This window comes from Solanum tuberosum, unplaced genomic scaffold (genome assembly GCF_000226075.1).
Source record: "Solanum tuberosum cultivar DM 1-3 516 R44 unplaced genomic scaffold, SolTub_3.0 scf00042, whole genome shotgun sequence".
Taxonomy (NCBI): Eukaryota; Viridiplantae; Streptophyta; class Magnoliopsida; order Solanales; family Solanaceae; genus Solanum; species Solanum tuberosum.
In genome coordinates, this window is record NW_006238967.1 from 1,672,694 (window position 1) to 1,684,756 (window position 12,063).

A 12,063-nucleotide genomic window follows, 5' to 3' on the forward strand; every position below is an offset into this window, starting at 1 on the left:
GGGGCGGAGCGGGGCAAAGTCTTTGCCCCACATCCGCCCCGCCCCGCCCCATTGCCATCCCTATATGAATACCACTTATACTTTGTGAATCTCCCCCTCCCTCCTTTGAAGCATTTCAAGTCTTTCGGATGCTTGTTACAGCATTTTGCCCAACATTAACAAAACCATTAAACTTATCAGCAAAAACCATTAAACTTATATGTTAAAAACAAGGATCCGTATGATGTGTCAAACATTGCTTTTTCTGATTCTCAACCGTGTACCTTTATAGTAGGAGTTTCTTTGGTCACTAACAACTTTTGAGTACATGCAGACGGATTGGGAAGGTGGTTGTTATCCAGTTACGATTCACTTCAGTGAAGATTATCCTAGCAAACCACCAAAGTGCAAATTCCCACAAGGTTTCTTTCATCCGAATGTGTATCCATCAGGAACAGTTTGCTTGTCGATCCTCAATGAAGACAGTGTATGTGGAATATGCCATTTCTCAGTACTATTTCACTTCTTGTTTTCTGTGTTTACATTATGACGGCTGTTAGTTGTGTTTTATCATCTGCAGGGTTGGAGACCAGCCATTACAGTGAAACAGATACTCGTTGGCATCCAAGACCTGTTAGATCAGCCAAACCCTGCTGATCCTGCTCAAACTGAAGGGTATCATCTCTTTATTCAGGTAAGTTTGGTTTCCTCAAATCAAATATTATTGCATTTGTCCCAAATCAATTGTCTTACCCTCAATTCTGAATATTTCCAAATCGATTCTTCTTGAAATGGAAAAATATGTTTTGTACTCTCCAATGTATTTTCTATATGACATCCCGAAAAAGGTAGTAACTACACATTTAAACTTTTAACCAGTGTTTTGGACGGCGAGAGGCAACAAAAGGCGACAAGGGCCTGCCTCGCCACGCGGCGAGGCAAGCGGCGAGGCGTTCGCCTTTTTGAATCGAGGCGCGAATTAATACCAAATAAGTGGATATATATATATATATATATAATAAAATATTACTAAAAATATTTATGAAATATATATAATAATGAATTGCATATTTTGATATAATTACATACAAAATAAGAGGAGTATAATTGTTAAAGAAGAGAGAAAATATAATAAATATTAAAAGTATAATTTATTTTATAAATAAAAAAGGACACTTATCTAGAGAAACCCTTTTGTCTCTAGTTTTCTTTTTCAAAAAAAGTTGAAAAAACTCTACTTTTTGAAAAAAGATAAAAAAAAGCTGTACTTCCTTTACTTTTCAAGAAAAAACTCCTCCTCTTCTTGTTCTCTCTTCTTCTCTGTACTTTACTGTACTTTTCAGAAAAAGACTCCTCCTCTTCTCTTCTCTGACTTTTTCAAGCTGAGCAGCAGCAGCAGACGCGAACTCGCAGCAGCAGCAGTCTCGAACTCAGAGCAGCAGCAGTCGCGACAGTCGACTTCAAGTTTCCAATCGCAGCAGCAGCAGTCGCAAACTCTAATTCCAGTCGAGGGATTGATTTCAAGTCTCCGGTCGCGAAATGAGGAGCAGCAGTCGCGACATAAGTTTAGAAAAAAATAACCCAAAAAAAACCCTAATTTGATTATTTGGCTTTTTAATTATTAAAATTCAGACTTTAAAAAAAAGAAAAGAAAAAGGCAACGCCTATTGCATCGCCAATTCCACGTCACCCCTCGCCTTGGCTCGCCTTTTTGATCTCGCCACGCCTTGCCTGAAATAGGCGCAAACCCCTCGCCTCGCCTCGCCTTGTCGCCAAAGGCGAGAGGCGCTCGCCTTTAAGAACACTGCTTTTAACCATGTGTACAATAACGAAACCAACACAAACTAGGAGATAAGAGACTAATCCTAGTTGGACTATAAACGCTGTAAATATCATCTGTCTTTATTCCCCCTTAAGTTGAGCAGGGTGCTGAACTACTGTCAACTTGTTCCTTAAATCAAGAAAACGAAACTTTGACAAGGGCTTGGTGAGCTCATCAGCAACTTGATCATAAGTACTCACATATCGAACTGAATGTGACTTAGCACGAACCTTATCCCGAACAAAATGGAAATCAATTTCCATATGTTTCGTAGGAGAGTGGAAAATGGGATTAGCTGTCAAGTAGGTAGCACTAAGGTTATCACACCAAAGGATAAGTACAGCAGATGTGAAGCAACCTATCTCCCGAATAAGGAATTTAACCTATGTAATTTCAGATGTAGCTGCTGCTAATGCCCGATACTTAGCCTCAGTGCTGGACCTAGAGACAGCTCGTTGCTTCCGTGAAGACCAAGAGATCAAGTTATCACCAAGGAATATAGCAAGACCAGTGGTGGATTTTCGATCATCCACGTCTTATTCGTGAAGCAAGTTATTTGAAGTTTGTTTGGAGAACAAGCCATGGGAAGCCAGCAGCTTTAACATAACGTAAAATACGTTTCACAGCCATCTAGTGAACATCCAGGGGACAATTCACGAATTGGGATACTTTGTTCACAGCATAAGCAACGTCTGGTCGAGTAAACGTGAGGTACTTAAGCGCCCCAACAGTGCTGCGAATTAAAATTGGATCATTGAAAGGGACACCAGAAGTAGAGGGTAGCTTCGATGCAGGTTGCATGGGCGAACAAACAGGACTACAAGCAGCCATATGTACTCGATTAAGAAGGTCCTCAACATATTTACGTTGAGACAAAAATAATCCCTCACCGGTCCAGGTTGCTGTAATGTCCAGAAAATAAGAAAGAGTGCCAAGGTCACGAACAACGAATTGGGACTGAAGCTGTGTTACGAGCGACTTGATTCAAGTAGGGTTATTACCCATTAACAATATTTCATCGACATATACCAAACAGATCAACTTATCAGTAGCAGTAGACATGTAGAATAAAGAGCTATCAGTCTTGGAACCCAAGAAGCCAAGAGAGAAAAGTGCATCACTTATTCGTTTGTTCCACATATGAGGTGCTTGTTTCAGACAGTAAAGAGAGCGTTTCAGCATACAAACATGATCAGAATGAGATGGATCAACGAATCCAGGAGGTTGCGACATATAAACAACCTCATCTAAGTGCCCATGGAGGAACACATTTGAAATGTCCAGTTGTGTGATATTCCAACCTTTAGTCACAGCTAAGGAGAGTAACAATCTGATTGTTGTTGCCTTGTTGGCTTTACCACCGGACTAAATGTGTCCACAAAGTCAATCCCAGGATGTTGATGATACCCCTTAGCAACTAAGCATGCCTTATGGCGATCTAGAGACCTGTTAGATTTCAACTTTTTTTGAACACCCAACGACAACGAATAACATTCTGAGAAGATGGAGGTACTAGTTCCCAGGTGCCATTCTGAATCAAAGCATTATACTCTTCAGCCATCGCACAACGCCAATGGTTATCCTTAGCAGCTTGTGAATAACAAGTAGGTTCCTCACTAGAATGGGTAATCGCAGACAAGGAAAATGGAAGCTTCGGTTTTAGCGTGCCTGTTTGAGTACGAGTAACCATACGCTGAACAGGAGATAGTGGAGCCGGAGATGAATTAGGTATCAGATGAGGCAGTAGGTACGACAGTTTGAGAGAGGTCAACACTCGAGGGAAGGCCATCATTATGATGTGATGGAGTTAATACAGATGGTAGCGGGGAGCTAGGTAGTGGTGAGTGTATTTTTGTTTCAGTTGAAGGTTGGTGTAAGATTAGACTAGGTGATGGTAACAGAGAAGTTATAACATTTGTCTCAGAGGAAGCATGGGGTGTTGGTTGTGAATGAAACATGGGTAGTTGTAAAGTTATTGGCTCACGGATAGAATTGGTCGATGATCTAGGCACCTGTGCATCCTGCGAGGAAAATGGAAATACATGTTCATCAAATATGAGATGACGAGATACAAAAAAATTTCCAGAAGCACGATCAAAACATTTATACCCCTTATGAACTTTACTATATTCTAAGAAAATGCAAGGTTTAGATCTAGGTGACAATTTGTCCTTTGCATAAGGACGAAGCCAAGGAACACGAAGACAACCAAAGACACGTAATAAGGAGAAATTAGGATCTGAAATAGAACACAAAAAGGGGATTGATGTTTTAGCCATGGTGTAGATAGTCTATTAATTGTATAGATGACTTGTTCAAAAGCAGTAGTCCAAAAATGAGAAGGAGCATTAGAATGTTGGAAGAGTGCTCTCCCTGTTTCAACAATATGCCTATGTTTTCTTTCGGCACAACCATTTTGTTCAGGAGTATAGGGACAAGAGGATCGCTGTGTAATCCCATTGTCATGTAAATATTGAGTCAAGGCTTGAAACTCGCCTCCCCAGTCAGCTTGAAAAGATTTAATAGATAACCCGAAATATTTTTCAACAATAGTACGAAATTGGATAAATATAAAAAGAACTCCAGGCTTGAAACGAAGAAAGTAGATCCAAGTATATTTACCAAGTGATAAAAAAAAGAAGACATAATATAGATAGCCATCATTGGAAACAACCGAAACAGGGCCCCAAACATTTGAACAAATTAAATCAGGAGGAGCAGATGCCTTAAAAGTAGACTCACTAAATGGGACTTTATGACTCTTACTAACAGCACATGTAGTGTATAAACTAGATGATTTACTAGACGCTAAAACAGCCGTGGGTAATGCTCGACGAACTGTAGGATAGGATGCATGCGCCAGACGAGCATGCCAAACACCAAGAGAAGCAACAAAGAAAGCTAGTGAGAGTAATTTTGTCACTGGAAGAGAATAAAGTCCATCCCTACTCGGGCCGGTGTGCAGTATTCCCCTTGTTACCAAGTCCTTAATCGAAAAATGGTGAGGAAAAATCCAACAGAAACATTGTTAGACTTAGCAAAAGAACTAATAGAGTTCAAGTTTTGAGTAGAAGTAGGAACGTGTAGAGTATTATCAAGTTTAATTTTTTTATCAGAAGCAGCGATGAAACATTTACCTATGTGAGATATGGTTAGTCTAGAACCATTACCTAAAGTGACTTCCTCAGGACCTTGATATTCAGAATGAATAGCAAGGTTATCAAGATCAGAGGTAAGATGATGCGTTGTACCACTATCCATCGACCAATTCTGTGTAGGTGAGCTTTGGGTGCTGGCTAAATTTGAGTCAGGGCGACCGGATATTCTTGTTCCATTAGGAGTTTTAGGTGAGGGACTGTCTCGTGCAACGTGCCCTTTGCCTTCACAATTGTGACAAATAATCGTTGGCATGTCTGAAGGTATTGGATTAGAGGGCTGGTAGGAAGCACGATTCTGAGTCAACTGAGAAAATCCTTGATTCTGATAGCGTCCATGACCTCGATTACATCTTCCTCCTCTCCCACGACCACGATTCAGAGTGAATGAACTATGTGTAAACTGTGCTGTTGGTGCAATAACAGTAAGAGCTTCATCTCCTTTTAATTGTTGTTCTTCATTCAACAACAATCTATATAAAGCGTAAAAAGAAATCTCCTCTTGACGTGATTCGAGTGATCTTGTGAAAGGATGATAAGTTGGTCCTAATCTAGCAAGAACAAATTCGACCAAATCAGTGTTGGAAATCGGATGCTGCAAAGCGGCAAACCTATACGAAATTCCCTTTGCCTTTATGATATAGGACTCAATACTTGCATTCTCTCTTTGTAAATTTTGCAACTGAGCTTTTAACTCGTGAATTTGTGGCCTTGAACTGGAAAGCAGTCACAAGTTTAGTCCACGCTTTTCGAGCAGTTTCAGCACCAACTAGTTGAGGTAATATACCTTCAGAGACTGAAGCAGCGATCCAACTTAGGGCAAGTTGATCTTCTCTTACCCAAGAACTATATGCTGGGTTGGGTTGATTGTTATCCAGAAGCCGTTCTGGAATCACCTCATCACCTTCAATATGATAATCAAGACCACAACCCTTAATCATAGGAAGAAATTGTCTCTTCCACAACAAAAAATTGGAGGATGTAAGTTTAACAGGCAGTTGATGGGCAAGGTTGGGAGAAGGAAAGCCAGTAGCAAAGGAATTATGTGTAGTGGGAGATGTTCCCGACGGAGCAGAGGAGTCACCTGTCATTGCTGCTTAAATTGTGTGCGTTAGATTTTTATTTATTTTTGGTTGTTTAAACCTCTTAGGGCTCTGACACCATGTAGAACCTTTTTCAATAATAATATGTGATGTACATGAGTGAATATATAGAGCATCTAACTTAAGAGTCCTACGGTTAGACAAGTACAATAACGAAACCAACACAAATTAGGAGATAAGAGACTAATCCTAGTTGGACTATAAACGCTGTAAATATCATCTGTCTTCACCATGGACCCATATTTCATTAAAATACACTAAATTTGATAGTTTAGACTGATAATTGATAACCATGGCGGATCCTATGAGACAGTTTAATAGGGGACAGAGACTACAAATTTAACCATCTTAAGCAGTGTAGGCCACCACTTAGTATGGGAGTACTACTCCTGGAATGGTAAAGTGTTCCCATAGCTTTTATTGTTGGCACTATCAGCTAGTGTACTTATATTATTCATGTCTCGCTTCCCACTGATTGCTTCAAATTCAAATTCTGGAACTGTTCGATGGAAATCAGGAGTTTGGTACTGCCTATATAACGTTGACGACAATAAGATTTAAGTAATTAAAAGTAGGCTCTCTATTATAGTTTAAACTTTTAGATTGGATGGTCATACACTTCAGAGCAGGCCAAGATCTTGGGGTTGGGTCTGAGTGTCATCACTATCGATTATCAAAATAATAAATAATAATAATTTTCATGTGCTTGGCCCATGAAAAAGAATCAATGCTTTCTTGTCAAGGGACGTGTTTGAAGACAGCATAATAAAGTAATTAAAAGTTTGATGTCTTCAATCGTTTAAGCTTTATTTTTAAATGAGATGATTACACTCATGGTCACATTTATGCAGGATGCTATTGAGTACAAGAAGCGGGTTAAGCTGCAGGCCAAGCAATATCCGCCTCTGGTGTAGTCTAAATAATGTTCGTATAATCATGTGTATGTGTGTGTTCTAATGCAAACTTCAAAGTAAGCTGTTCATAGCGTACTGATAGCTGGCACTGTTCTGGCAATATGATGCTGATTAGTTTTGTTGCAGCAGCGAAGTAAATCGTTATAGTTGGAATTAATACCTGATTCTGCTTTTCATTGTTCCTAGTCATCTTATATGTGTGTGTATTAACATGCAAGCTATAATTGTTTCAGACGATTGAAACATGTCATTGTTAATTTCTTTTGTGATATCAGAGTTCATCTTTCTATTCCTAATTTACTGATCTCATTATGTATACTTTATGTTTTGTTCCTAAGTGTCAGCTTTCTTCTTCATTTTACCTTTTTATGATGAGAAGCTTTTTCGAAGTGTAAGCCATCAAGAACCATTGTTAACTGACGAAGTCCTTTGCATCATATTACAGAGCTTGTTAGTCTTTTACATCGTGGGTTGTTGCGTAGCCAGTCACGGATTCAAAATGTGAAATAGTCTCTTGTATAGATCAAAGTGAGGTTGAGTACAACAGACCCAATGTGATCTTATCTAGGGGTGTTTGTGGTTCGGTTTGGATCGGTTATTGGTTAAAATCAAAATCAAATTAATCTAGTTGGCTTTTAAATTTCTAAAATCAAACCAAATGAAAAAATAACCGTCGCTTTGGTTATTGTAGGTTTGGTTCAATTTTTCTAGGTTTTTGGTTTGAAAGTAATTAGTTTTTTGAGGACATACGTATATCCATAGACACACACCTAGTACATGAACAATTTACAAAAAAACTATTGTTGGTCCAATATGCAATTAAGCAATACTAGAGTTATCATTACACGAACAAAGTGATTCGATTAAGAAAAAATGTAACTATTTTATGTGAGTCATGGTAAATTAAGACTAAAGTAATGAATTTTGATGGACTTGGTCTTAAGATTGTATTAGTTGAGCTAAAATTTAAGTATTGCGCTTGAGAAAATGGTAAAATTAAAACTTAAGTTAATTAAAATTAAACAAAATAATAATTATAAAATTTATATATCCATTTGATTGATTTGGTTATTTTTGAAGTTGTTTTTTTAGTAAAACCAAAACCAAACCAAATAGCATCAGTTTTCAAAATTTAAAAACAAACCAAAATCGGTTTGGTTCGAATTGCAATTCGATTTATTATTTTAACCATAACCATGAACATCCCTAATCTTATCTTTCCATGGAAATGATCTCACATTTCTTCCGTGTAACCCCATATGTATCATCTATGTAAAAATAAATCACTCCTAAAAATAATACATAAATTTGTAGTAAAGAATGACAATCTAACTTTTCTTTTTGCTACCAAGAATGACAATCTCTGTTTGATTGTTTAACTAAGTGGTGTCTAATCTAACTTGCAGAAGATAATTTATGCCGCGTCTCCATTTGGAGATGCAGCTTCCTCTTGAGTCTCCTTCACATAAAGTGGCACACTCACTCCAAGTTCCCTTAATCGATTTACCAAGTCATAAAGGAATTCGAAGGTGAGTTGGGATTGCTGGTTGAAATCCTCTCGAACGCTTGGCTGGATCCGAAACCACTCTCCCAACATCTTGTGCACATGAGAACGGATCATTCTCCATGGCACTGGATGTCTCTCACACAACTTCAAATAATCTACGAGTAACTCAGCTTGGTCTAGCTTACCATCTTCTTTGATTCCTGCAGTGCTCAATCCCCATTCAGCAGTTCGATATCCTGCAAATAGAGCTGGATTCTCAAGAAGAGACTCTGCCGAAAGTACCCCATCAGCACCAGTCTTTTCCAAGCAGTTATGTACATCATCCATGTGCCGTATATCACCATTAGCAAGGACAGGAATTCTAACAACGTCTCTAACAGCTTTGATGGCCTCCCAATTGGCTCTGAATTTCTTTCCATCTTTTTCATCCCTTGTTCTGCCATGCACTGCTAAAAGAGAACAACCAGCATCCTCCAACATCTTTGCATAACTAAGTGTATCTTGCAAATTAGGGAAAACTCGTATTTTGCATGACACAGGAACATCAAGATTGCTAGCCAACTTTTCTACCAGAGACTTCACAAGGGGAAGATTATCCATGAGGAATGCTCCGTAATTCCCTCGTCTCGCAATACGCTGGGGACACCTGCGTGGGAAATACAATTTAAACCAACTAAAATAAAGATACATGGTAAATGATCCGAGATCCGATTAGATAATCCGGTAAACATAGCATAAGACAAACTACAGTAACATGCATAAAACATTCTGCTTAGAAGTGGGAAAAAAAGCATCACAATTAAGGACATGCTCATCTTGAACTGGAAAACAAAAGCTGCTTTGTCCCTAAGCTCTTTACTCCTAATTCAATTTTTTACTTCATATACTTCAAATTAGCATCTATGCTCTGGCAACAGCGCAACCCATCAAGCCGAAGTACTTTTCCGAATTTCACAAATTTTCTGCATCTTGTAACCTAATACAACATCTAAAGCAATCCCAAATTTGTTATTCTTCTGCTGCTCTACATCTGAAGGTCGTCAAGAAGCAAAGCTTGTTCATTCTGTGATCAGGACCTGGAGCCCCAAGCACATCCAACTCGGTTAGGTCTGTACCAAATCTATGCCTCCTCGAACAAGAAGTTGCTAGTGCACCATTTTATGAAGTCAACGACGTAACAAAATTTAGAGTTAACTTCATCAAAATCAGTCAGCGACTCGACCAAAAGGTAATTTAGTAGATCGAACTTCGAAGAATGGAATTCTCCCAACATCGAGCCTGCTAATAGGCCTTCCAGTGGCAGTAATTTTTTTCACCTGGCAGTCCTAATGGAAACCTTAAGGTCATCCTTTCTGCTACTTGTAACAAGAGAGCAGCAATGCCGTTATTATATATCATATTTTACTCAACATATGGTTCTCATGATACAATAACTCATCAAAACGATCGCTCAACTCCCTATAACCTAAGTTGCTCGGACTCGGGTGTGGACCTAAAGGTTGGATCCTTCATGATCTAATTTTTAAGATTTGGGGATATGGATCACTAAAAAAAAAAAGATTTGGGGATATGGATCCATGTATGGATATGGGTGCGGGGATTCGCTTAAAAATAATTAGAATATCTAAAAATAGAGCAATAAAACCTAAATTATGAGATGTTAACTTGAGGAGAATCCTGGAAGGAGCATTACCTTGTCAAAAAAAAGAAAAAAAAAGAAAAAGGAGAATCCTAGAAGGAGATCAAAGGAAAAGGAGTGACATAGAAATATTTAATAAGAGGTATTTCATTTCCTTTGATTTCACCTTAGCTTTTGTATTGATTACAAAAATCATTAAAATTGTCCAGACTTTCCCCATCGATTTTGGTCAAAGTACCCAAATCGGTTGACCAAATCGGACACGGATCCCACAACCACACCCACGTCGTGTCGACACGGGTACGGCACCAAAAGTGAAGAGTCCGAGCAACTTAGCCTATAACCACATAGTTGACTTCAAGCAGGGCATAGACAGCACTAGGTGGCTACTATAAGTAAGCCAGTAAGGTGAAAATAGTTACTTCAGGGAGAGAAGGAGGTGGAAGCAAAAGAGAGTAATGGATATTACCCAACTGTTCATAGCAAACCCAAAAACAATTGTCATAAACTGACTTTTCTTTACCTTAACTAATTCCAAGTTGCAGATAGAGCCCATGATATAGATAAATGTTTCTCAAGCAAAACAGAGTCCAGTTTTCAAGAAACTTGTACAAACTTGAATGTAGTATCCTTATCCCTAATTACTAGGTTAAATTGAAATGTTAACTCGAATTACAACTGAGGCGAAGATGTATTCACAGTTCAAATACATTATATCCCTTCATCCCATAAAGTGTGTTGATGTCAAGAAATACAATCCAAAATAACAAATCCTAAGATTAGACAAAGGAAACGAACGGGAAAGGAGTTTACCCCAAGTTGATGTCCACATAGTCGCAGTAAGGCTCTACTCTTCGAGCTGCTTCTAGTAAAGTGTCTGGATCATTAGCACAGAATTGAACAAAAAGTGGACGGTCCTCCTGCAATTTACAAAATGACAAAGGGATAAAGTACGAGAACAGAGCCTGGAAAAACATAAAGGTACTAAAATATATATCAAACAAGGTAAGCAAGAACTTGACAAATTACAATGTAAATTCTGCAAGTCAAATGTATTTTTGTATAATTGTTCAGTTAGAACGTCGAAAACATTTCTCATCTTAAGCAACAAAAGTGAAAAATGAAGTGATCATCACATTCCATAAAATCATGCTATTATGACTTTTTCATTCTTATATTCAATAGTTTGTCTCTTAAGGAAAGTTCAAGGCTTTGGAGCACTATGAACTCTCAAAATTGCATATAAGTGAGCCAAAATTTGAATATTATGGGTTTGGGATTCTAGTAAGTTACGGGTTCTAAATTACTAATTTGTACACATTCAATGATTTTATTTTTTTTATGACAAATACAAAATTTGAACTGAAGTTACTGGATTTTACCGACGAAGAAAATTTCCAATGACAAAGTAGTTTACAAATCTGAATTTCCATACAACAACGAGAATTAGATACCTTGCAGGTAGTAAATTCAAGAGAGCGATACTTCTCATTTTCACTGAAGATACGGGAGTGAAACATAGGTGTATAAGCAGCTTGAGCACCATGCTTTCGACACAGCAGACGAAAAGGCAACTCTGAGTTGTCAACCATCGGAGCAACAATAAGTTTCGGCTCTCCTAACTTCTTCCAATGAGCCCAAGCTCTCTCTATCCGTGCTTCCCCTTTTAAGTAACCGTTCACACAATTCAGTCCAAATGGCTGCCTCTCTCCTTGTTCAATGATAGATGAAGTGGTAGCGGCGTCGGAGCATAGAAGATCGTCGTCGTCGACGACTTCGCCGTTAATGGAGGAATTTAGGGTTTGAGTTGCCATGGAAAAGTTTCTATAAAGGTGTGTGTTGTGGCGAGAATTTAGGTTTAAAATGGAGCTGACGGAGATAAGTTGGAATCTCATGAGGAGGCAGTGGGAATGACTACGCCACCCATCGCCGCCGTTATAGCGG

At 38.6% G+C, this 12,063-nt stretch overlaps 2 protein-coding genes across 2 annotated transcripts in view; one reads left to right on the top strand and one right to left on the bottom strand.

Moving 5' to 3' along the window:
• Positions 1-7,226, top strand: part of LOC102582827 (SUMO-conjugating enzyme SCE1-like) — an 11,423-nt gene extending 4,197 nt beyond the window's left edge. The window contains 3 exon segments of the mRNA NM_001287967.1: positions 314-466; positions 560-673; positions 6,911-7,226. Coding sequence (NP_001274896.1) covers positions 314-466; positions 560-673; positions 6,911-6,973 — 330 coding nt within the window. The 3' untranslated portion in view covers positions 6,974-7,226.
• A 1,037-nt stretch (positions 7,227-8,263) lies between these two features.
• On the bottom strand, positions 8,264-12,057 carry LOC102583164 (tRNA-dihydrouridine(16/17) synthase [NAD(P)(+)]-like). The gene is made up of 3 exons (XM_006343133.2): positions 11,574-12,057; positions 10,933-11,039; positions 8,264-9,126 (listed from the first exon to the last, which is right to left on the bottom strand). The coding sequence occupies exons 1-3, from the start codon at positions 12,012-12,014 to the stop codon at positions 8,388-8,390; spliced, it is 1,287 nt and encodes a 428-aa protein (XP_006343195.1). The 5' UTR covers positions 12,015-12,057; the 3' UTR covers positions 8,264-8,387.
• Positions 12,058-12,063: the final 6 nt, after the last annotated feature.

Coding starts and splice junctions, on each gene's coding strand:
- LOC102583164 (XM_006343133.2), bottom strand. CDS start 12,014: ATGAGATTCCAACTTATCTCCGTCAGCTCCATTTTAAACCTAAATTCT. Junction 11,040..11,573: donor TTGAATTTACTACCTGCAAG/GTATCTAATTCT, acceptor TGTAAATTGCAG/GAGGACCGTCCACTTTTTGT. Junction 9,127..10,932: donor TATGTGGACATCAACTTGGG/GTAAACTCCTTT, acceptor TTTCCCACGCAG/GTGTCCCCAGCGTATTGCGA.